The following is a 21327-nucleotide window of genomic DNA, read 5'->3' on the forward strand; positions in this document are numbered from 1 at the left end:
AATCTCTTTGCTGTTGTGGTTGTTGGCGCCTCGTCCAGGACAACACGCACATCGTGGTGGAACAGCCGTCAGTGTTTGGCACAGGGAGGAGTGGTGTAGGGGCCCAGACGCAGGCCAGGGCAGAGCAGGGCCCAGAGGGGGAGAGCATGGCCAGCTCCCACAGCTCCCCAGAGGAAAAGTTCTCAGACAACATCTCCAGTGCATCAGAGGCCTCTGAGACAACCAGTGGCAGTGAGTGGCTAAGAATTCTCAGCATTGCATTTAGCAAAACAGTTGGATACTAGTATAGCTTAAGGAAATATTCCACTTAGTTGTTAACTATTGCATACCTGAGAGTGAGTTTTCCATTGAATGTCACTGAAAACAATTAAAACAATTTGCTCTCTTTAGGCCTTCTACCCCTGGGCTCGACTGCTACGGATATTTGCTTTGCCCGGCAGCATGAGACCCCAGATGCAGACAACCAGTGCTTCCTGGGGGCTGATGTGAACATGGCGGTTCTAAGGCCTGGGGCCATCGACAACCAGCCTCTGGTTATGTCGGAGCCCTTAAAGGTAGACACCACCACCACAAACAACACTGTGGAAGTATGTTCCTATTCCTCAAACTGACATTGCCATATTGTTTCAGTTTTAACCCTGCCCCTCTTGAACTGTTTCCCCAGGCTCCCACATTGACCATGGAGGGGGGCCTACTGAGGCGCTCCCCATCCCTGATTCTAAGCAGGGACTTTGAGGTTGTGCCAGAGCCGGTGTGGAGGGCACTCTACCACTGGTACGGAGCCAACCTGAGTCTCCCCAGGCCGGTATGTACAGTTTAACTTGTGGATTTTCCAGTTACCGTTATTAATCCTGATATTGTGTTAACCTCATATTCCCGTCCCCTCTCCTCTTCTCCTGTGGGTATTCCCAGGTGATCAGAAACACCAAGACAGACTGTGCTGAGCTAGAGCTGTTCCCCCGCCACCTGCTCTTCCTGAGGCAGCAGCAGCCCCCCGCCCGCACCCCCCAGAACAACGTCTGGGTCAATATGGGTAAGAGCTTCCCCTGCATGTGTCTCCAGCACCTCTCCAAAGGAGAGACAAGAGTAGCACAATGGCCTAGTGACTTTCTGCTCCAAGAGTGTGGCAGGGTCAGTGCCACGCTGTGAGTCTATTTTTACATCCGTGTTGTAATCTGATTATCTGACAGTCAGACCTTTTGTCTGAAGCGTGTCTGATTAGATCATACTCTACATTCAACTAATTTCAAAAAGTTGTACTATTTTTGCTAGAATAGTTTGTCTTGTTGAATAATAGTTCCCGCGTGTGCAGCTTGTGAGATCAGCTATCTATTCTCTCTCCACACAACCAATAAATCTTCTTCTTTTTTACGTGGATGTCACAGGACTGGTGGCACCACGGGGTCACATTAATCTCAGTCATGTGAGATCACTTCTGTGTGGGGAACTGGGTGCTCACTATGCATACACCCTTTTTTTTCTGTGACACTATCCTAAGATGGCAATATCCTAATAGGCAATATCCTAAGATGTGCACGATCCACCGACGTCAATTCATGATCTGCGCGGATCTCAAGTTAGGCCTCATTGATTGGCAGAGCCTTTGGCCACAGCAAAATATTCTGGAAATGAGCTACCACAAGCGTTTTATAGTTTTCCATCTATGAACAGTAATCAATGGTGTCTCCCGGTCCATCCCCAGGTAATGTCCCCTCTCCTAGTGCCCCCTTAAAACGTGTGCTGGTCTACACGGGCTGTTTCAGTAGGATGGGCACCATCAAAGACATCCATGAGTACCTGGCCCAGAGACTCCGCATCAAGGAGGAAGACATGCGCCTGTGGCTCTTTAACAATGAGGTGGGTGGGGATTCAGAAGGTTGACCCATCATCAACATACACTACACACGCACAGTAAACACCTAAGCTCCGATGCACACACAAATGCACTCCACATTTTATTTGTATTTTTACAGTTCAATCTCAAATACCTTTCAAAACAATGTATTCCACAGAATTATCTGACCCTTCTTGATGATGAAGACCATTCCCTGGAGGGGTTGAAGATCCCAGATGAACAGTACATGGTTATAGAAGGTATGTATCATAATGAGTCTCTGTGTTAAATAGATTCATCATGTATTGTCAGGATGAGTAGATGACGGTTTCTTTGTGTTAATTAGTAAGGAGCAAGGACATGAGCTGGCCTGAGGAGATGTCCTTCATTGCTAACAACAACAGGATGAACAGACACAATGGTAAGACCATTACTGCATACAGCTACACCAATAGTACTACTATTGTGTAATCCTTATTGGGTCAGTCCACCTCAAAATGCACAAGAAAGAGGATTTTGACCCCCACCATCTCAATTTCTGTAGTTGGAAAAGGATAAGATTAGCATTCCTGAAACATTATTTTGTTGAAATATAATTTGATCTCTGAGAAATTAAGCTAATTGTTTGCACCCAACTTGGCCATTTTTAATTTATAGTATTCATATACCGAACATCTGATTTTGGACCATAATTCTTCCTAACAATGAGTAAGACATGAGGAATTCAATACAATGGTCAACAGCCACCCACAAGCAACATAGGGATAGCCCTCAGAGAACTGCCATTTGTTGGACTATTCAAAGAGAATGGGGTTGAAGCATTAGGTTGCTAAGAGAAGGACAAACTGAATTGCTTTCATGGAGGACTGGCTTAACGATTTATTTTCACCATGAGCAAAAGCTATTGATTTTCTACCCAAAATTGCAAAGAACATTTTGTAATTCATTTAATAAACACAAGAGACCAGAAAATTTTATAAAAGTGTGTGGCCATAGCAGGAACTGCAGCATCTAGTGGGAATAACCTGGTACTTTCACACTAATTTATGGTAAATAATGCAAGCAACTTCAATGGCTAATTTCTCTAAACGGGAGGGGACATCGCCAGATTCACAGGGAATACATTACATAGGATGAAGAATCAATACTCCAAGCCTTAGCTCCATACTGATACTGTATATACTGGTTGTTGTGGTGGTGTGTGGGGGGGGAGTCCGTGGGTGGCTTTTGAGCTTTTTATTGTCTTTCAATGGTCGGAAGAAGTTTGGTCCAAATTGGATGTTGGGTACTATATTAATTGAATATAATATGTATATCCTTTACATTTTAAAATAGCCAATTTAGGTGCAATCAATTTCTCAGAGATCAAATTATATGTCAACAAAATAATGTTGAAGGAATGCTAATCTTAGCTCCCGAGTTGCAGCGGGCTTAGGCACTGCATCTCAGTGCTAGAGGCGTCACTACAGACCCTGGTTCGATTCCAGGCTGCATCACAACCGGCCGTGATTTGGAGTCCCATAGGGTGGCGCACAATTGTACCAGCGTCGTCCGGGTTTGGCCGGGGTAGGCCGTCATTGTAAATATGAATTTGTTCTTAACTGACTTGCCTAGTTAAATAAAAATACAAATAAAATCTGTTTCTAACTTTAGAAACAATTTCAGAATAATCTGTGATGGTGGGTGTCATGGCTTGGTGAATTGACATGGAATGACTCTATTAAGAATGTAACACTAACTGAGCTGATAAGTACTTTGATATATTATAGATAAGCCTGTCAGACAATACTCGTTTTTGCTTTCACGCAACATTAAAGGGGTCGTACTGACTGTTGTAGAAGCCTTTGACGGTTAAATAGCCGCCTCAGACTGTTGCCTCCTCCTGTTCACAGTCCCTACTGAGAAAGGTGCGACTGGACTGAGCAACCTTGGCAACACGTGCTTCATGAACTCCAGTATCCAGTGTGTGAGCAACACCAAGCCTCTCACAGACTACTTCACCTCAGGAAACCACCTCTATGAGCTCAACAGGTATACGTGTGCATTATCTTAGATTTACAAGAATGCATTCTTATTATAAAATAATGCTTGTTATATACTTTGAGCAAAACTTTGGTTAAATAAACCCACAGCAAGCAGAGATGAGTGTGCAAGATTATTTGTACTGTTTCTCTTCATAACAGGACCAATCCCATTGGGATGCGTGGTCACATGGCCAAATGCTATGGCGATCTGGTACAAGAGTTGTGGAGCGGAACACAAAAGAACTTGGCCCCTCTGAAACTCAGAGTACGTCCACAAACAAGCCTTCAACTGACCCCCCCCCCCACAATAACGCTAGAGTCTACCAACCTAAAAAGTGCAGTCTTTCAACCTAAAAAACAAGAGTCAAATGGTTGTCTTTTCCCTTCTGTCCTTGTCTCTCCCCTGTCTCTTCCGTCAGTGGACGATAGCGAAGTACGCCCCGCGGTTCAATGGCTTCCAGCAGCAGGACTCCCAGGAGCTGCTGGCCTTCCTGCTGGATGGCCTTCACGAGGACCTGAACCGCGTTCACGAGAAACCCTACGTAGAGCTGAAGGACAGCGACGGGCGGCCAGACTGGGAGGTGGCTTCTGAGGTCAGTGTTCAGACACTTTTCCTCTTTTCATAGTGAAGCAATCCAGAAACAAGACCCTGGGTGAATTACCTTATGTAACTGTTGAGTGTAAATGTTGATTTGTGGGTGTAATATTAGCTTTCTGTGCCATCTTGAACTGCTAGAAGTTGTCTGGTGTGAGGATGTGGTGTTGTGTTCCCCCAGGCGTGGGAGAATCACTTGAGGAGGAACCGCTCCATTGTGGTGGATCTGTTCCATGGCCAGCTCAGGTCACAGGTCAAGTGCAAGACCTGTGGCCATGTCAGTGCACGCTTCGACCCCTTCAACTTCCTCTCTCTCCCCCTACCCATGGATAACTCCATGCACTTGGAGATCATAGGTGAGCCTTATAATGCAGTGTATACAGTACTACAGTTCAACATCCAGAAAATATTTCCCGAAACTTCAAAGATTACCATCATATTGGAGATATTTGTCTCAGGATGTCTGTCGCCTGTCCACCCTTTCCTGTGCTCGCCTCAGAGCTTTACAGTAACAGTGTGGTTTTGAATAGAAAGCTCCTTTGTTCCTGTTGTCTTGTGAGAGAAAGTATATTGGATCCCGTGCCTCTGCAACACTTTTGTCTTTGTTTCCTCTGTCCAGTCATTAAGCTGGAAGGGTCATGCCCAGTGCGGTATGGGCTCCGGCTCAATGCGGATGAGAAGTACACAGGCCTGAAGAGACTCCTGAGTGAACTCTGCTGCCTTAACCCTGAGCAGATCCTCCTGGCTGAAGTCCATGCCTCTAACATCAAGGTAGAGCTATCACCAGCCATCATCTGTCCTCATCACTGTCCATCCAACCATCACTCTGTTCATATGCACATAGACTAGTGAAAGTCTGTCTACCCAATTTTTAGAATTTCCCACTGGACAACCAGAAAGTGCGTCGGGCGGTGAGCGGCTTTCTGTGTGCGTTTGAGATCCCGGTGTCAGGCGTATCCACATCTGTGGTGTCCTCCCCCACGCAAACAGATGGTGATGGTATACCGATTTGGTTTATCAGTTTGTTCTTCTCTTTTCAAGGCACTTTTTTGAAAAGTTATTCAATCAAAGCCTTTGTCATATAAGGCTCTTTTTAAAAGCAATCAGTGCGAAGTGATGAAAATGCATAGTAGCAACCAAGAACATTTAATAATTTCAAGAAATGCACATGTTTTTAGATAACTGATGGAAAGGTAGCTACTTTGACACTGAACAATATAACAAAGCTAAATGACCATCACAGTAGCTGTCAACACTGCTGTTATGTCTTATTTAAGTCTTCACTGACAACTTGACAAGCTGTTTGTTCTTCATGTCATCTCCAGAAGCTCCAGCGCTAGCAAATGGGAATGCTGCCAAGGTAACTGAGATTAACTCTCTGAAACTAGGAATGATCCCCAAGGGCATGCCCAGCACTGTAGTGCCCTGTGTCACAGAGGGCAGCCATGCCAATGGTCTCCCCAACGGCTACGTGATGCCCCCTCTGGACAGCACCTTTGCTGGGTACATCATCGCCATCCATAGGAAGATGGTGAGAACTGCAGGATGGGCTAAAGATGGAGACAAGATTATCAATGCATCAAGATTAGTCAGTCTATGTAATGCTCACTTCTAAACTGTTTTTGTTTGTTTTGTAGATGCGGGCAGAGTTATATTTCCTGTCCAGTCAGAAAAACCGACCCAGTCTGTTTGGGATGCCATTGATCGTGCCGTGTACAGTCCACACCAGGACCAGGGACCTGTATGACGCTGTTTGGACCCAGGTGTCCCGCTTGGCTAGTCCCTTACCCCCTCAGGAGGCCAGCAACCACGCCCAGGACTGGTCAGTCTCTCCAGACCACTCTGTGTGTTCTGTCAGGTGGCTTGCAGTGCTCAGTCTTATCCTAATGGCACAGGTGTGTGATATTGTACTGTGTGTTTTTGTTTGTTGTGAACACAGTGATGACAGCATGGGCTACCAGTATCCCTTCACTCTGCGCGTGGTGCAGAGAGATGGCAACTCCTGCGCCTGGTGTCCGTGGTACAGGTAATTGTCTGCCCTCACAGTACAACATATCACAATACGGTTGAGGATGGAGAAGGTATTAATTGATACCCTCTGTTGGTGTCCCCCACAGGTTCTGCAGAGGCTGCACAGTGGAGTGTAACGATGACAGGGCTGCTGTGGGGAATGCCTTCATGGCTGTGGACTGGGACCCCACTGCTCTACACCTCCGTTACCAGACCTCTCAGGAGAGGGTAAGAGAGACATGAGGCTGGGGATAAACACAGCAGTGAGACCCTAGAGGTCATATCAATATATTTATTCTAGGGATGTAATGATTATTTAAATAAAAATGTTTACCTTTATTTAACTTGTCAAGTCAGTTAAAAATAAATTCTTATTTTCAATGACGGCCTACAGGGGAACAGTGGGTTAACTGCCTTGTTCAGGGGCAGAATGACAGATTTTTACCTTGTCACCTCGGGGATTCGATCTTGCAACCTTCCAGTTACTAGTCCAACTCTAACCGCTAGGCTACCTGATTCACCAATATGCATCAGTCCCCGGTCCAAGTGTTTAAGATATGAGTGCATCGGTCCACAGGATCACAAACTGATCCAATGTAGCATGCATCGGTCAGAAAATCTATTCAAATGTTACAAATCGCAGGTCAAATAACATTTTATTTTTCTTACCTTCTGAAAATACTTAATCTTTTGTGACAACCGATGCGTCCTCTCTCCTTCAGTATTGAACTAAGCATGTAACTGTGTTAAGTCATTGATCTACAAGTCATTTTGCATGCAGAACAACCCCAGGCAATAACAGTAGGCTAGTCAAACTGCGCACTGTACCCAGCTTCACTCGTAGACCAACAAGAGGAAGACCTATTCCTGATCTGGCACATCTGCTCGTCACCTTCAGCATTTATATGTTTGTAAAATGGCTTGCGCAATATTAAGCTTTATGAGTTGAGCGACAACCAATGTAATTTGATAGGTTATTCTTATCAAATGCGCTGTTGAAAATGGTTTTTCCCGGAGTAAAAGTAGCCTAAGCTACTGCCAGGGAGACTATGCTCATCTGGCTATAGGTAGGCTAGATGCTGATCGGGACATTAGATTTTATTTCAGTTGTTCAGGTTCACCATCAGCAGTAGTTTTGGTAGTTTTGCTTGAAACAATCAGTATGTATTGGGGAGTCCCATATGGTGGTGCGCAATTGGCCCAACGTCGTCCAGGTTTGGCCGGGGTAGGCCGTCATTGTAAATAAGAATTTGTTCTTAACTGGCTTGCCTAGTTAAATAAAGGTTGAATAAAAATAAATGTATTGTAATTTTTAGATATTCAGGGTAAAGTTGATTAATTTCATAACGAGGACAGCAATCACTTTTGCTACCCGCATAGTCGAAGTGGGAGAAGAGAAGTTCACTCCGAGTCTGTCAACTTCCAAACAGTCTAAACCATTCGATTATGAGACAGAGGTGAAATCCAAAGTTGTGCTATAAATTAATTGGTTATGTCATAGAAAATGTAAGATCAATATTGATACATTACTAGCTCTAACACTTTTTATGTGCAAAAATGTATATATACACACAGACACAGACAGATGTCAGCTCAGAGAGGCCCATCAGCAGCAGATTTTACTGAATGTGTTTATGCAACCAATGTTAATGTGTCGCATCGATTCGTTCCTCTAATCAAACCAAATCAGTTCAAACTGAAACTTAACGTTTCTGTATTGAGAGATCATTCATCGAATCGTCCTGAAAAGGAAAGATGCACATGCCTAATTTATTCCATATCTAATGGAACAACGACATTGACTAAGTAATGAGTGTGTCCTATAGATCGTGGAGGAGCACCCCAGTGTGGAACAGAGTCGCAGGGCCCAGGCAGAGCCCATCAGTCTGGACAGCTGTCTGCAGGCCTTTACCAGTGAGGAAGAGCTGGGAGAGGATGAGCTCTACTACTGCTCCAAGTGCAAGACCCACCGCCTGGCCACCAAGAAACTGGACCTGTGGAGGCTGCCGCCCATCCTGGTCAGATATACAGCTCATTCCCTCTGCATTAACTCCCCAGTCCTCTCCCTATTAATCTTAGTGTATATAGGCAACAGTTGAAACCTATGCAAAGAGAAAGAAAGAAACCCCTAGTCCAACAGTTTGAATGCCATGTCTGATTTGCAAGACTGCACAGGACATCACCCACTCTAAAACGCTTTTATTCTGCCCATTTGAATGACAGATTATTCATTTAAAACGTTTCCAGTTTATGAATGGGCGGTGGATCAAATCCCAGAAGATTGTGAGGTTTCCCAGGGAGACATTTGATCCCAGTGCTTTTCTGACTCCGAGAGATGCAGACCAAAGCCAACAGAGCTGGAGGGACGGGCTAGGGGAGGAGCTACACGACACAGAGGGAGGAGTACCAAAATCTGGGGGTGGAGACACTGTCTGTAACCCCACCCCAACTCTCAACAATGGGAAAGGTTTGTAAAGAGTCTTGACTGGGGTTTCAGATGTAGCTGTCACATCCCACTTATTCCTTTAGACAGGCTGGTGTTCATCTATGAATGTATGTTCTATTTTCAGAGTCTCTGTGCTCAGGGAGGATGGCCAGCACTCCCCTCAGCAGAGATGTCAGCCCCAACTGCAGCCCACAGAGTGAGGGCAGGAGGCAGGGCCGTGGACGGGTGTTGCCCCTGGAAAGCAGGTACCAGCTATCCCTCAGTAAAGAGAGTCTGGACAGTGGCAGGGAGAGCCCCATGGAGCTCGAGGCCAGCGGGATGGGGAGCAGGGGAGAGGGCCTCAGCGACTCTACCTCTGGAGAGGACACGGCTAGGGACTGTGACAACACAACGTCTGTGTCTGAGCTGGAGAGCAATGGCTACACCGAGGACAGCATAGATCTGGAGGCCTCCCAGGACCAAAGAGACAAAATCTGCATAGACCCCATGTACAACTTGTATGCAATTTCAGTAAGTATTAAATATTAGTTTTTCTCTAAGAATATTGCTCTTATAACCTGAAGACACAGGAGTGCAAAGTGACAATCTACCACCTGAAATATCCTCTTAACCACCAATCACTTTTGTGTCTGCAGTGCCATTCAGGGATCCTCGGAGGAGGCCACTATGTGACATATGCCAAAAACCCAAATGAAAAGTGGTACTGTTACAACGACAGTAGCTGTAAGGTAAGTGAAGTCATGAGTTTGTATTCCAAACACAGCATTTCAATCTCTGGTATGTGATGCATTGTCCATTTGTCATCTATAACGCAGCAATTTGAAGTTCACAAGTATAAACCAAGCTGCACTGTGTTTTCTGTGTTCAGGAGTTGAGGTCAGAGGAGATTGATGCAGACTCTGCCTATATCCTGTTCTACGAGCAGCAGGGAGTGGATTATTCTCTGTTCATGCCCAAAACTGACGGCAAAAAGATGGCCGACACAACTAGCATGGACGAGGACTTTGAGTCTGATTATAAGAAGTACTGTGTTCTTCAGTAATTAACTGTTGATGTGTCAATGTGCTGCTGGTTCATCGACATGCTTGTGCTAGAAAACCACCTTACTATTTGAATCTGAAATCTCTCAGGTTGAGATGAGCTGAACCTTAGAAATCATCCCTGGTGGTTAGAAGTGGACCACAAACCATTTTTACACCACCTCTTCTTAGTGGATAGACATTTTTTTCAAGCAATGGTACTCAAGTTATTTTGCGCTAGCGATGTCAAACAAAAGGAAGGGCTGTGTATTGGTTTGTTTCAGCATCAACACCTTGTCGGAGGGTGACCATGCTTAGGCCCATGGTGCTGGTCCTAGGCCAGATGTGACAAGTGTGTGTGTGTGTGTTTGTTTGTTTGTTTGTAAACCAATGCCAGTGGCAATATGTGTAGACACTAGACACATTTGATTGGTATTCTCTGTAGTTAAAGATGTTATAATACAATTGATCTAGTGAAATGTAACTGAACCCCCCCCCCCCCCCCCCCCCCCCCATTGAAATCTACAAAAAATGATTGCAGTAGTAGCAAGTGTTCACTACCTCATCATACCCTGCTTTGGACAGTAGTCAAATCCATAGTCACAATTCTAAAATGTCTCTTTAGAAAATACCCTTTTTTGTCTTCTTCAAATGTAAAGGAGTCGGACTCCAGACCGATAGGCCTGGATTAAATTCAGTGTTGCTGAACTACATTCATGTATTTGCATTGCAATGTATCTCTGTCTTTGATGTTCATCACGCCAGGTCTGCTAAGAACAAAGCCTCAGAACCCCTTACCTATCTGACACAATCTTCCTGTAGCGTCTGCTTGTCCCAATCTGTGTGCAGGTCCATTCCAACAACATATCAGTCTGTGCCATGACAACATTGTGATGTTATCACATCAACAGTTGACTTTCATTATAGTAGCTACCAGTAGGCCATGACATACTTTATTATTGTGCCCAAGTTAACACAATTATTTATGCAAGTAATGAGATCACAACTTCAAAGAGCATAAGTTGTGGCTAATGTTGCATCTTTCTGAATGCCATAGGTATGATGTATTTGATTTAGGCAGAGGGACATTTCTTAGTTTTGAGTCGTTGCACCCTACCGTTATGCGACAAGTGAATAGATAGCTTTTCCCCTACGCGCCTCGGAAAACATGTATTTATTGTAGCTATGTTGACATGCACTATGTGAAACATTGTCACAAGGAGTTCAATTCATCTAATCATATGAAGACACAAAAATCTAACTGTTTAAGCCCTGAGCTATATCTGTTACAATCCACAGCTCTCTTTTCTGCTCTGTCTTTAAAGGCTTGTTGAGGTGTATGCTTTTATTTGGTTAATCAATTACTGATTATAACATCTGGACAGAACCCTACCCACTCTACCTGACGTATGATGGTAGTACGGTAAGCATTCTGATGTCTTTGATTTTTACATTTTTTTTAACCTTAGCTAACTGCTGCAGTGGTCATTTTCAGTATTGTCCCTCTGAAAACCTTGATACAGCGATTACTACTGAATGTTTATTTTTTATTTTTGTCTATTTAGTTGTAATGTTTTCTTTTTGATTTATTCTTAATTTAATGTACTTTTTCTAAAATGTTTATAGTCTAAATTTACTTTGCACTGACCCTTGTGGAAAAAATGAACATGTACTGTACATAAATACTTTTGGAAAAAGGATGTATTGGAATATGAACTGCAAAGATCTGTCTTGTATATGGAGTGATTAGTTTATCTAACTATTAAAGCAGGCAGCCAATAAAATACACAGCTTTTGTGTCCCTTTTCATGTACAGTCTTATTAGGATGGTTAACATGAGCAATTGGATGGAATGTACATTTCTATATTGGTCATAACTTAATAACAATGTCCAGCAGCCTAGGTAAAGCTAGACAACATTCTCAGGGCCACATACTTTCGACAAGCACAGCTCAAATAACTGTCAGGTGAAAATATATTTTAGTACTATTTCTGAAAACATAGGAAACCACAAAGAGGCCATGTCACCTCCACCTCCCTTACAACCTAGAACTGTGTGTGGGCTTTGTCAATCTATGTTCAAACCTTTTTACTGTTGGTGAAAGTAAGCTTTGCGCATCAGAACACAGCATGAAAATGCCTACCACCCATAACACTATCTGACACACACTTCCCTTGATAACCGTTGGTCCAATATGGTCATGTTTCATTTGAAATGATTAGTGGCCAGTTGTAAAATGTTAACCAGCTGCCGTTGTCACCCAAAAACTCATACGAGTACATGAATATAGAATGACTTGGAAAGCTTAATTTATCCAGCGAGACATAGTGATACTGATGACAAAGCCGCTCCTTCCTGTGAGTGAGGGACGACAGGAAGCCACATAACAAAGTGAGGTGAAGAACGAACAGAAGTGGTCATCTCAGTGGTTGCAATAGAAAATATTTCACATGAATTTGGACAGAAGTTGCTTGAATATCTTACCAGCTTGGGCACTGTGGGTGAGGTGTACTCTTTCTCCATACAATTTAAATGTGTATAACTCTGGGGGGAAAAGTCATAGCTCTTTGCCTACTTTAGAACCCTTTCAATGTAATTGTTTCATACCATTTCATATTTTTGCTCTTGAGTCCTCAGATGAAGGCAACATACACACTCAACAGAGAAATGTCATATTGGAATGCAACAAGTAATCACACAGATACTTCCCTCATCAGGAACTCAAATATAACAAATGATCTTGGTTATAAATTCTCAGATCCTGTAGTAGGTGAGTCGTGTAATCATATGTAATGTGAGATGGAAAGCTTACTGTTGTTGACAGTTTCTCAAGCTCTGATGTAACTGGTGAATGTGTATTTTCTCAGGAGGTAGCAGATTAAACGGGATGTTCTACATTCTAATCGGTATTTCTGGGTTTACTGTCACCATTGTCATTTTAATGGCAATTCTGTGGACGAGGAAGTAAGCTTACACCACTTGTAAAGATATCAAACATTTGTACCTTTCCTAAATACAGTATCGGTAGTAGATGTGACTGTTCCATACTGGATGCAACCTTACTACACCAAATACAGTTGATAACATACAGTACGAGTAAAAAGTTTGGACACACCTACTCATTCCAGGGTTTTTCTTAATTTGTTATTATTTTCTACATTGTAGAATAATAGTTAAGACATCAAAACTATGAAATTACACATATGGAATCATGTAACCAAAAAAGTGTTAAACAAGTCAATCAATATTTTGTATTTTAGATTCTTCAAAGTAGCCACCCTTTGCCTTGATGATAGCTTTGCACACTCTTGGCATTCTCTTAACCAGCATCACCTGGAATGCTTTTCCAACAGTCTTGGAGTTCCCACATATGCTGAGCACTTGTTGACTGCTTTTCCTTCACTGTGGTCCAACTCATCCCAAACCAACTCAATTGGGTTGGGTCCGGTCATCTGATGCAACACTTTATCACTCTCCTTCTTGAAATGTTCCTAATTGACTGACCTTCATGTCTTAAAGTAATGATGGACTGTTGTTTCTCTTTGCTTATTTGAGCTGTTCTTGCCATAATATGGACTTGGTATTTTACCAAATAGGGCTATCTTCTGTATACCACCCCTACCTTGTCACAACACAACTGATTGGCTCAAGCACATTAAAAAGGAAAGAAATTCCACAAATGAACTTTTAACAAAGCACACCTGTTAATTGAAATGCATTCCATGTGACTACCTCATGAACCTGGTTGAGAGAATGCCAAGAGTGTGCAAAGCTGTCATCAAGGTAAAGGGTGGCTACTTTGAAGAATCTCAAATATAAAATATATTTTGATTTGTTTAACCTAAATGTATTTTCGCCTAAAATGACATACCCAACTATAACTGCCTGTAGCTCAGGCCCTGAAGCAAGGATATGCATATTCTTGGTACCATTTGAAAGGAAACACTTTGAAGTGTGTGGAAATGTGAAAGGAATGTAGGAGAATATAACATAATAGATCTGGTAAAAGATAATACAAAGACAAAAATAGTTATTTTGTATTTCTTTGTACCATCATCTTTGAAATGCAAGAGAAAGGTCATAATGTATTATTCCAGCCCAGGTGCAATTAGGTTTTGTCCACCAGATAGCAGCAGTGTATGTGCAAAGTTTTAGACTGATCCAATTAACCATTCTATATCTGTTTGAAATTTTGTATCAAGACTGCCAAAATGTGCCTAATTTGTTTATTAACAACTTTTCATGTTCAAAATTGTGCACTCTCCTCCAACAATAGCATGGTATTCTTTCACAGTAATAGCTACTGTATATTGGACAGTGCATTTAGATTAACAATAATTTAAGTTTCCTGCCCATATCAGATATGTCTATCTATGTCCTGGGAAATTGTCTTGTTACTTACAACCTCATGCTAAGCGCATTAGCCTACATTGGACAGAACATCGATCCCGAAAAAGTAAACTTTTTTGGTTACTATATGATTCCATGTGTTATTTCATAGTTTTGTGGTCTTCACTATTATTCTACAATGTAGAAAATAGTAAAAATAAAGAAAAACCCTGGAACGAGTAGTGTATAACTGACTGGTAGTGTATTATACTACTAGTGTATAATACTACTAACATGCTTCATATCCTTTCCAGGTATCGCACTTTGATTCACACCATTCGAGACCTGCAGGGTGTTGAGGGTCTATCGGGCAGAGCTCCTCCATCTAACCCCCCATCTAGAAGTCCCCTAACCTTGAGGAAGTGTTTGGGGCATGAGACAAGAAGCCATCCCACACGAGAGCTTGTCTCTGTCACTCTGGGACAGGAGTCACAGGACACCAACTTAACCACTCCCCTTGAAAGGCAGACAACCAAGTCTGCTTCTAGGTCTCTCTGGAGACCACGGCAAACTGTAAACTTACTGTGTAGAAAAAGCAACGGTGTAAAAAAAAACATTCTCATATTTGAATTTAGCTGTGAAATGGTGTAACAGTGTGGACTTAATTTCCCAGGTTTCCTGCTTCAACACCTCTGGGCTAGGTCTACAGTATATCATCAAAGCAGGGAGGGAAGGGGTGTACTACAAGGCTAAGGTGATACGTGGCACCTGCAAGGGCCACTTCATTGTCACCTGCAAGATTATCAAAGAGGGTTAGGACACATCCATCAAGCTCACTAACACATTCATCATCAATCAAAGAGACAATACACTTTAATCATTACAATAATATCAATCACAGAGTAATGCCCTCCAACCCTCACCATCTGTAGGGGCTACTCACAGGAGAGTAGCCAGAGAGGTGAGCATCATGAGGAAGCTGGGTGTCCACAAGAACGTGCTGCAGCTGCTAGACTGGAACATCACACAGGGTAAGAGTCACATACTACACTCAGCAAAAATATAAACGTATAAAGTGTTGGTCCCATGTTTCATGAGCTGAAATAAAAGATCCTAGACATCTTCCGTACGCACAAAAAACGTATTTCTCTCAAATGTTGGGCACAAATGGGGACAATAAATGGGGACAATAAATGGCCTCTCTAAAATGTGCAGTTTTATCACACAGCACAATGCCACAGATGTCTCAAGTTTTGAGGGAGCGTGCAATTGTCATGCTGACTGCAGAAATGTCCACCAGAGCTGTTGCCAGAGAATGTAATGTTCATTTTTCTACCTTAAGCCGCTTCCAACGTTGTTTTTGAGAATTTGGCATTATGTACAACTGACCTAAAAACCGCAGACCACTTGAATGGCATTGTGTGGGTGAGCGGTTTGCTGATATTAACAGTGTGAACAGAGTTACCCATGGTGGTGGTGTTATTGTATGGGCAGGAATAAGCTATGGACAATGAACACAATTGCATTTTATCGATGGCAATTTGAATGCACAGAAATACAATGACGAGATCTGAAACCTTTGTGAGGCCCATTTTTTAAAGGTGTCTGTGACCAACAGATGCATATCTGTGTTCCCAGTCATGTGACATCCATATAACATACAGTGGCTTGCGAAAGTATTCACCCCCTTAGCATTTTTCCTATTTTGTTGCCTTACAACCTGGAATTGTAAAATGTGTATCATTTGATTTAGAAAACATGGCTACCACTTTGAAACAAACAAGAAATTAGACAATAAAAACTGAAAACTTGAGCGTGCATAACTATTCACCCCCCTCCCAAAGTCAATACTTTGTAGAGCCACCTTTTACAGAAATTACAGCTGCAAGTCTCTTGGGGCATGTCTATAAGCTTGGCACATCTATCCACTGGGAGTTTTGCCCATTCTTCAAGGCAAAACTGCCCCAGCTTGTTCAAGTTGGATGGGTTCCGCTGGTGTACAGCAATCTTTAAGTCATACCACAGATTCTCAATTGGATTGAGGTCTGGGCTTTGACTAGGCCATTCCAAGACATGTAAATGTTTCCCCTTAAAACACCTCTAGTGTTGCTTTAGTAGTATGCTTTGGGTCACTGTCCTGCTGGAATGTGAACCTCCGTCCCAGTCTCAAATCTCTGGAAGACTGAAACAGGTTGCCCTCAAGAATTTCCCTGTATTTAACACCATCCATCATTCCTTCAATTCTGACCAGTTTCCCAGTCCCTGCCGATGAAAAACATCCCCACAGCATGAAGCTGCCACCACCATGCTTCACTGTGGGGATGGTGTTCTCGGGGTGATAAGTTTCGCCAGACAGCGGTTTCCTTGATGGCCAAAAAGCTCAATTTTAGTCTAATCGGAACAGAGTACCTTCTTCCATATGTTTGGGGAGTCTCCCACATGCCTTTTGGCGAACACCAAACGTGTTTGCTTATTTTTTTCTTTAAGCAATGGCTTTTTGTTCTGGCCACTCTTCCATAAAGCCCAGCCCTGTGGAGTGTACGGCTTAAAGTGGTCCTATGGACAGATACACCAATCTCTGCAGTGGAGCTTTGCAGCTCCTTCAGGGTTATTTTTGGTCTCTTTGTTTCCTCTCTGATTAATGCCCTCCTTGCCTGGTCTGTGAGTGTTGGTGGGTGGCAGGTTTGTTGTGGTGCCATATTCTTTACATTTTTTATAATGGATTTAATGGTGCTCCATGGGATGCTCAAAGTTTTCAATTTTTTATAACTCAACCCTGATCTCTACTTCTCCACAACTTTGGCTCTGACCTGTTTGGCGAGCTCCTTGCTCTTCATGGTGCCGCTTGCTTGGTGGTGCCCCTTGCTTAGTGGTGTTGCAGACTCTGGGGCCTTTCAGAACAGGTGTATATTGACTGAGATCATGTGACAGATCGTGTGACACTTAGATTGCACACGGGTGGACCTTATTTAACTAATTATGTGACTTCTGAAGGTAATTGGTTGCACCAGATCTTATTTAGGGGCTTCACATGTTTTTCCAATTTTTTTTAAACATGTAACTTTTTTCCTTTCACCAATTTGGACTATTTTGTGTAGGTCCATTACATGAAATACAAATAAAAAACATTTAAATTACAGGTTGTAAAGCAACAAAATAGTAAAAACGCCAAGGGGGATGAATGAATACTTTTGCAAGGCACTATGTGAACTGCAACTCAGTAAAATCTTAGAAATTGTTGCATGTTGCATTTATATTTTTGTTCAGTATCGTTTATTTAGCATTGATTGTTTCTGCATCTTGTCCCATGGCAAAAAGTGGAAAGGTGGTTTTGTGTGTGTTTTATTTCCCTTTACTCCAGCTCCTTACATGCTGATCCTAGAGTCGGTGAGCAGTGGGACACTGCGCAGTTTCCTTCAAGTGAATCAAGACCAACTGAGCAGGGACAGTCAACTGCAACATTTCTTCACCACAGCAGCATATCACATTGCCCATGCCATGAGACACCTGTGCTCTAAAATGGTACATTAAAATAATTTTAAAAATCCATCAACAATGTCATATATTCAATATTTTTCCTGTGGTCACCACACATACATATTTGACCCCATCAGATCTGTTCCACAATTGTTCATACTCCAGGTGGTCCACTGTGACCTAGCCCTGAGGAACATTATGGTGAACCATTTTCCCAGAGAGGTGAAGCTGGCAGAGTTTGGACTGGCCCAAGACCTGACTCACAAAAGGAGCCATCGCAGCAGCTGCAAAGTGGACCACATGGTGAGGAGGACTGTACTGAAGTCCCCCAGACATTGTGACGAGAGCATAAAGCTATCTCTAACTTGGCTGTTCTTTGTGCTTCGCTTCACAGCAAAGTGTGCCCCTGCGTTGGTATCCCCCAGAGTACTTCAGAAACAACTACTACAGCTTCAAAGGGGATGTCTGGGCCTTTGGCATTGTGCTGTGGGAGATGCAAACATTTGGTAAGATGGAAAGAGCACCTGAGATTAACTGAATGAAATCTATTCACTAATGTTTTAATAATGAGTCATTAATGATTCATCTTAATCTTAGGGACCTTACCATATCCTAACCTGGAGGCTCCAGAGTTGGTGGTGCGCTATGTTTGCTCTGGACAAAGGAACTCAGTCCCAGAGACATGTAGGCCAGAGATGTGAGAAATGGTCCCCTTTCTGGTTCATTTGTACATGTAATATTTCCAGGAATATCAACTGCTTTTGTCTATTTGCATGATACTGGTGTGCTAGTAAATTGACCCCTTTACTTCTAGACTGCAGACGATTAGGGACTGTTGGCTGGAGCCAAACACCCAAAGGCCCTCCTTCAACGACATAGTCAGAGACCTCGAGAACATCCTGGAGGATGATGAAGTACGTGTGGCTTCTTCCGCTAGACTTCCTTCTGCATCTCATATCCTTCTCTGTGGATTCAAATGATTTAAGAGGCTATCTGGGCATGCAACATTTGACCTTTTCATGCAGTTCCTTGTGTTTGTATATTGTCTGCACTGCAGGATTACGTCAAAGTGGACAACGGAGTCCCAATGGCCAATATTGAATTTGGCGACCAAGGTCAAATCTAGCCCACTCTCCTTCACGGGGACTAAATATGTGTAAGTTACTTCAAGTAGCATAACATGTTTGGATGTGCATGTTTGCAAAATCATTTTTTTCCTTTACTTAGGATAGTAGGCAGTGGTGTAAAGTACTTAAGTAAAAATACCTTAAGTGCTACTTAAGTAGTTTTTTGGGGTATCTGTACTTTACTATTTATATTTTTGACAACTTTTACTTTAATTCCACAACATTCCTAAAGAAAATAATGTAATTTTTACTCCTTACATTTTCCCTGTAACCCAAAAGTATTCATTACATGTTTAATGCTTAGCAGGACAGGAAAATGGTCTAATTCACGGACTTATCAAGAGAACATCCCTGGGCATCCCTACTGCCTCTGATCTGGCAGACTCACTAAACACAAATACTTTGTTTTGAAATGATGTCTGAGTGTTGGAGTGTGCCCATGGCTATCCACAAATTTTAAAAACAAGAAAATTGTGTTGTCTGGTTTGCTTAATATAAAACATTTTAAATGATTTATACTTTTACTTTTGATAGTTAAGTATATATTAGCAACTACATTTACTTTTGATACTTAAGTAGATTTAAAATCAAATAGTTTTAGACTTTTACTCAAGTAGTATTTTACTGGGTGACTTTCACATTTACTTGAGTCATTTTCTTTTAAGGTATCTTTACTTTTACTCAAGTATGACAATTGGGTACTTTTTCCACCACTGGTATGACATACTGTAGGTCTACTACAATGAAACAATATAGAATAATGCATCCTAAAAGGCCTACAGATCCCCTCAGGTACAAATAATAAGAACATTATTCACGTGATACAGTACCTAACTGGTGCACAGGATGTGGTTCCAATGCAACATTTTCATTGTGTGTGTTAGACAAGTTGTACATGTCATTAAATAGGCTACAATTGTTAGTGATTTAGACTTTATTTAAATCAATTTATATGTAGCATAGCCCAGGACTCAGGGTTTTGTCCAGGGGTTCATGCAAGAATTCGGGTTAGGCCTACTAAGATTTATGGATTTGAAATAAAGGGGAGTAGCTAGTTAGCCAGCTAAGTTCTTGAAAAAAGACACCACAAACACTGCTTGACAGTCTAGAGACCCAGTCCCATGCCTATCTTTGTCAACAGTGGGTGGTAACGCTCTACAAGTAACATGTACTTAAAGCTGCAATACGTACCTTTTTGGGGTAACCCAACAAAAAATCACATAGAAATGTGAGTTATAGATCTGTCATTCTATTTGAGAGCAAGTCTAAGAATGATATGTCTAAGAAGCGGTAGATCTGTTCTTTGTGAGCTATTTCTATGCTCCCCATTTTTTACTTTAGTTTTTGTGTCTTTTATTTTTGGTCTTGTCCACCAGTTTCAAACAGTTGAAAATACAATATTTTGGGTTATGGAAAAGATATTTCACAGCGATTCAGATGGTACAATGATTCTCTAAACTAAACTTGTTTGTTTTGTCACATAAAATTCAATTAGGCAAACTTATAATTTTAGCAACCAGTAGATGGCAGAGCGATTTCTGCATAGTGCATCTTTAAGCACATTTTCTGGTTACAAAAAAAAGATTGTGAAATTGCAGTAAAAGTGCAGCAACTGCAGTCGACTGTGGTATTTTGGACGTAGTAATTTCAGAATAACTGCAGTGTACTGCAGTTGAACTGCTGTTAAACTGCACTGAGACTGCAATCTTTTTAAGTAAGGGTCACTAGTACTTTTCTAGTTACTCTCTGTGGGCTGTACTTGAAGTAGCATGTTCCCGGGAGGGACATTATGTTCACTGTCAACAACTGGTGCTGGTTATAGTGCTGGCAGGGTGAAATAATAAATGAATGTCAAATCAATTACACTAAGTTGTTGTTCTTTCTGTTTGCGTTTACAGTTTACCATATGGTATAACAATTACCAAACTAAATTTGTTAGTAGGCAATTCTGCCACTCTATAACCAGTTATTATGCTGTTATTATCACTGCTGTAAGATTTGCTAAACATTTGTTGCCCTTTTTTTGTTAGTCTTACTGCACGATTTCTTGTTTTTGTGATTTTTAAGCTTCTGCATTGCCCTCTGCAGCATACTACGATTCCTAGGGTGCATTTAGTCTCCCATGATGCAATGCTCCGCCTAGTTAGCCCGCAGTTAGTTTAGCTAGCTGGCTATCAAGCCCAGATTAAGTTAAGTCTAAATATATTGCTTACAGTATGTCATAAGCAACAACACATCTGACCCGCTGCTCCTCAACACTGGGGCCCCTCAGGGGTGCATGCTTAGTTCCCTCCTGTACTCCCTGTTCACCCACGACTGCGTGCCAAGCACAACTCCAACACCATCATTAAGTTTGCTGACGACACAACAGTGGTAGGCCTGATCACCGACAATGATGAGACAGCCTATAGGGAGGAGGTCAGAGACCTGGCTGTGTGGTGCCAGGACAACATCTCTCTCAATGT

General features: G+C 42.3%; 2 protein-coding genes across 6 annotated transcripts in view; both read left to right on the forward strand.

Annotated features, from left to right (window-relative positions):
- LOC110533885 (ubiquitin carboxyl-terminal hydrolase 32) overlaps window positions 1-11714 on the forward strand; it is a 28881-nt gene extending 17167 nt beyond the window's left edge. Inside the window, exons 13-34 of one of the 3 annotated variants that reach the window (XM_036990284.1) lie at window positions 39-231; window positions 391-554; window positions 665-805; window positions 913-1033; window positions 1703-1857; window positions 2013-2094; window positions 2181-2255; window positions 3727-3865; window positions 4018-4123; window positions 4278-4451; window positions 4635-4809; window positions 5073-5224; window positions 5329-5452; window positions 5779-5984; window positions 6091-6275; window positions 6393-6479; window positions 6571-6691; window positions 8290-8481; window positions 8711-8930; window positions 9034-9419; window positions 9545-9637; window positions 9778-11714. In XM_036990284.1, the coding sequence (XP_036846179.1) occupies window positions 39-231; window positions 391-554; window positions 665-805; window positions 913-1033; window positions 1703-1857; window positions 2013-2094; window positions 2181-2255; window positions 3727-3865; window positions 4018-4123; window positions 4278-4451; window positions 4635-4809; window positions 5073-5224; window positions 5329-5452; window positions 5779-5984; window positions 6091-6275; window positions 6393-6479; window positions 6571-6691; window positions 8290-8481; window positions 8711-8930; window positions 9034-9419; window positions 9545-9637; window positions 9778-9951 (3465 nt within the window). In that variant the 3' untranslated portion in view covers window positions 9952-11714. Of the gene's footprint in view, window positions 1-38; window positions 232-390; window positions 555-664; window positions 806-912; window positions 1034-1702; window positions 1858-2012; window positions 2095-2180; window positions 2256-3726; window positions 3866-4017; window positions 4124-4277; window positions 4452-4634; window positions 4810-5072; window positions 5225-5328; window positions 5453-5778; window positions 5985-6090; window positions 6276-6392; window positions 6480-6570; window positions 6692-8289; window positions 8482-8686; window positions 8931-9033; window positions 9420-9544; window positions 9638-9777 lie in introns of all 3 variants that reach the window. The other 2 variants (XM_036990283.1, XM_021618463.2) reach the window with 2 other exon arrangements.
- A 136-nt stretch (window positions 11715-11850) lies between these two features.
- Window positions 11851-19226, forward strand: LOC110533886 (fibroblast growth factor receptor homolog 1). Of its 3 annotated transcripts, none has more exons than XM_036990287.1 (13): window positions 11851-12430; window positions 12560-12699; window positions 12797-12893; window positions 14573-14831; window positions 14932-15070; window positions 15191-15289; window positions 17620-17780; window positions 17901-18038; window positions 18130-18241; window positions 18333-18432; window positions 18550-18649; window positions 18793-18891; window positions 19170-19226. In XM_036990287.1, the coding sequence occupies exons 2-12, from the start codon at window positions 12567-12569 to the stop codon at window positions 18859-18861; spliced, it is 1407 nt and encodes a 468-aa protein (XP_036846182.1). In that variant the 5' UTR covers window positions 11851-12430; window positions 12560-12566; the 3' UTR covers window positions 18862-18891; window positions 19170-19226. The 3 variants fall into 3 exon arrangements, with proteins under 3 accessions (XP_036846182.1, XP_036846180.1, XP_036846181.1); XM_036990285.1 differs by having other exon boundaries at window positions 12567-12699; XM_036990286.1 differs by having other exon boundaries at window positions 12567-12699; window positions 19167-19224.
- The last annotated feature ends 2101 nt before the right edge of the window (window positions 19227-21327 follow it).

This window comes from Oncorhynchus mykiss, chromosome 10 (genome assembly GCF_013265735.2).
Source record: "Oncorhynchus mykiss isolate Arlee chromosome 10, USDA_OmykA_1.1, whole genome shotgun sequence".
Lineage (NCBI taxonomy): Eukaryota > Metazoa > Chordata > Actinopteri > Salmoniformes > Salmonidae > Oncorhynchus > Oncorhynchus mykiss.

Coding starts and splice junctions, on each gene's coding strand:
- LOC110533886 (XM_036990285.1), top strand. CDS start 12,380: ATGAATTTGGACAGAAGTTGCTTGAATATCTTACCAGCTTGGGCACTG. Junction 12,894..14,572: donor GCAATTCTGTGGACGAGGAA/GTAAGCTTACAC, acceptor TATCCTTTCCAG/GTATCGCACTTTGATTCACA. Junction 18,039..18,129: donor GCTGCAAAGTGGACCACATG/GTGAGGAGGACT, acceptor TTCGCTTCACAG/CAAAGTGTGCCCCTGCGTTG.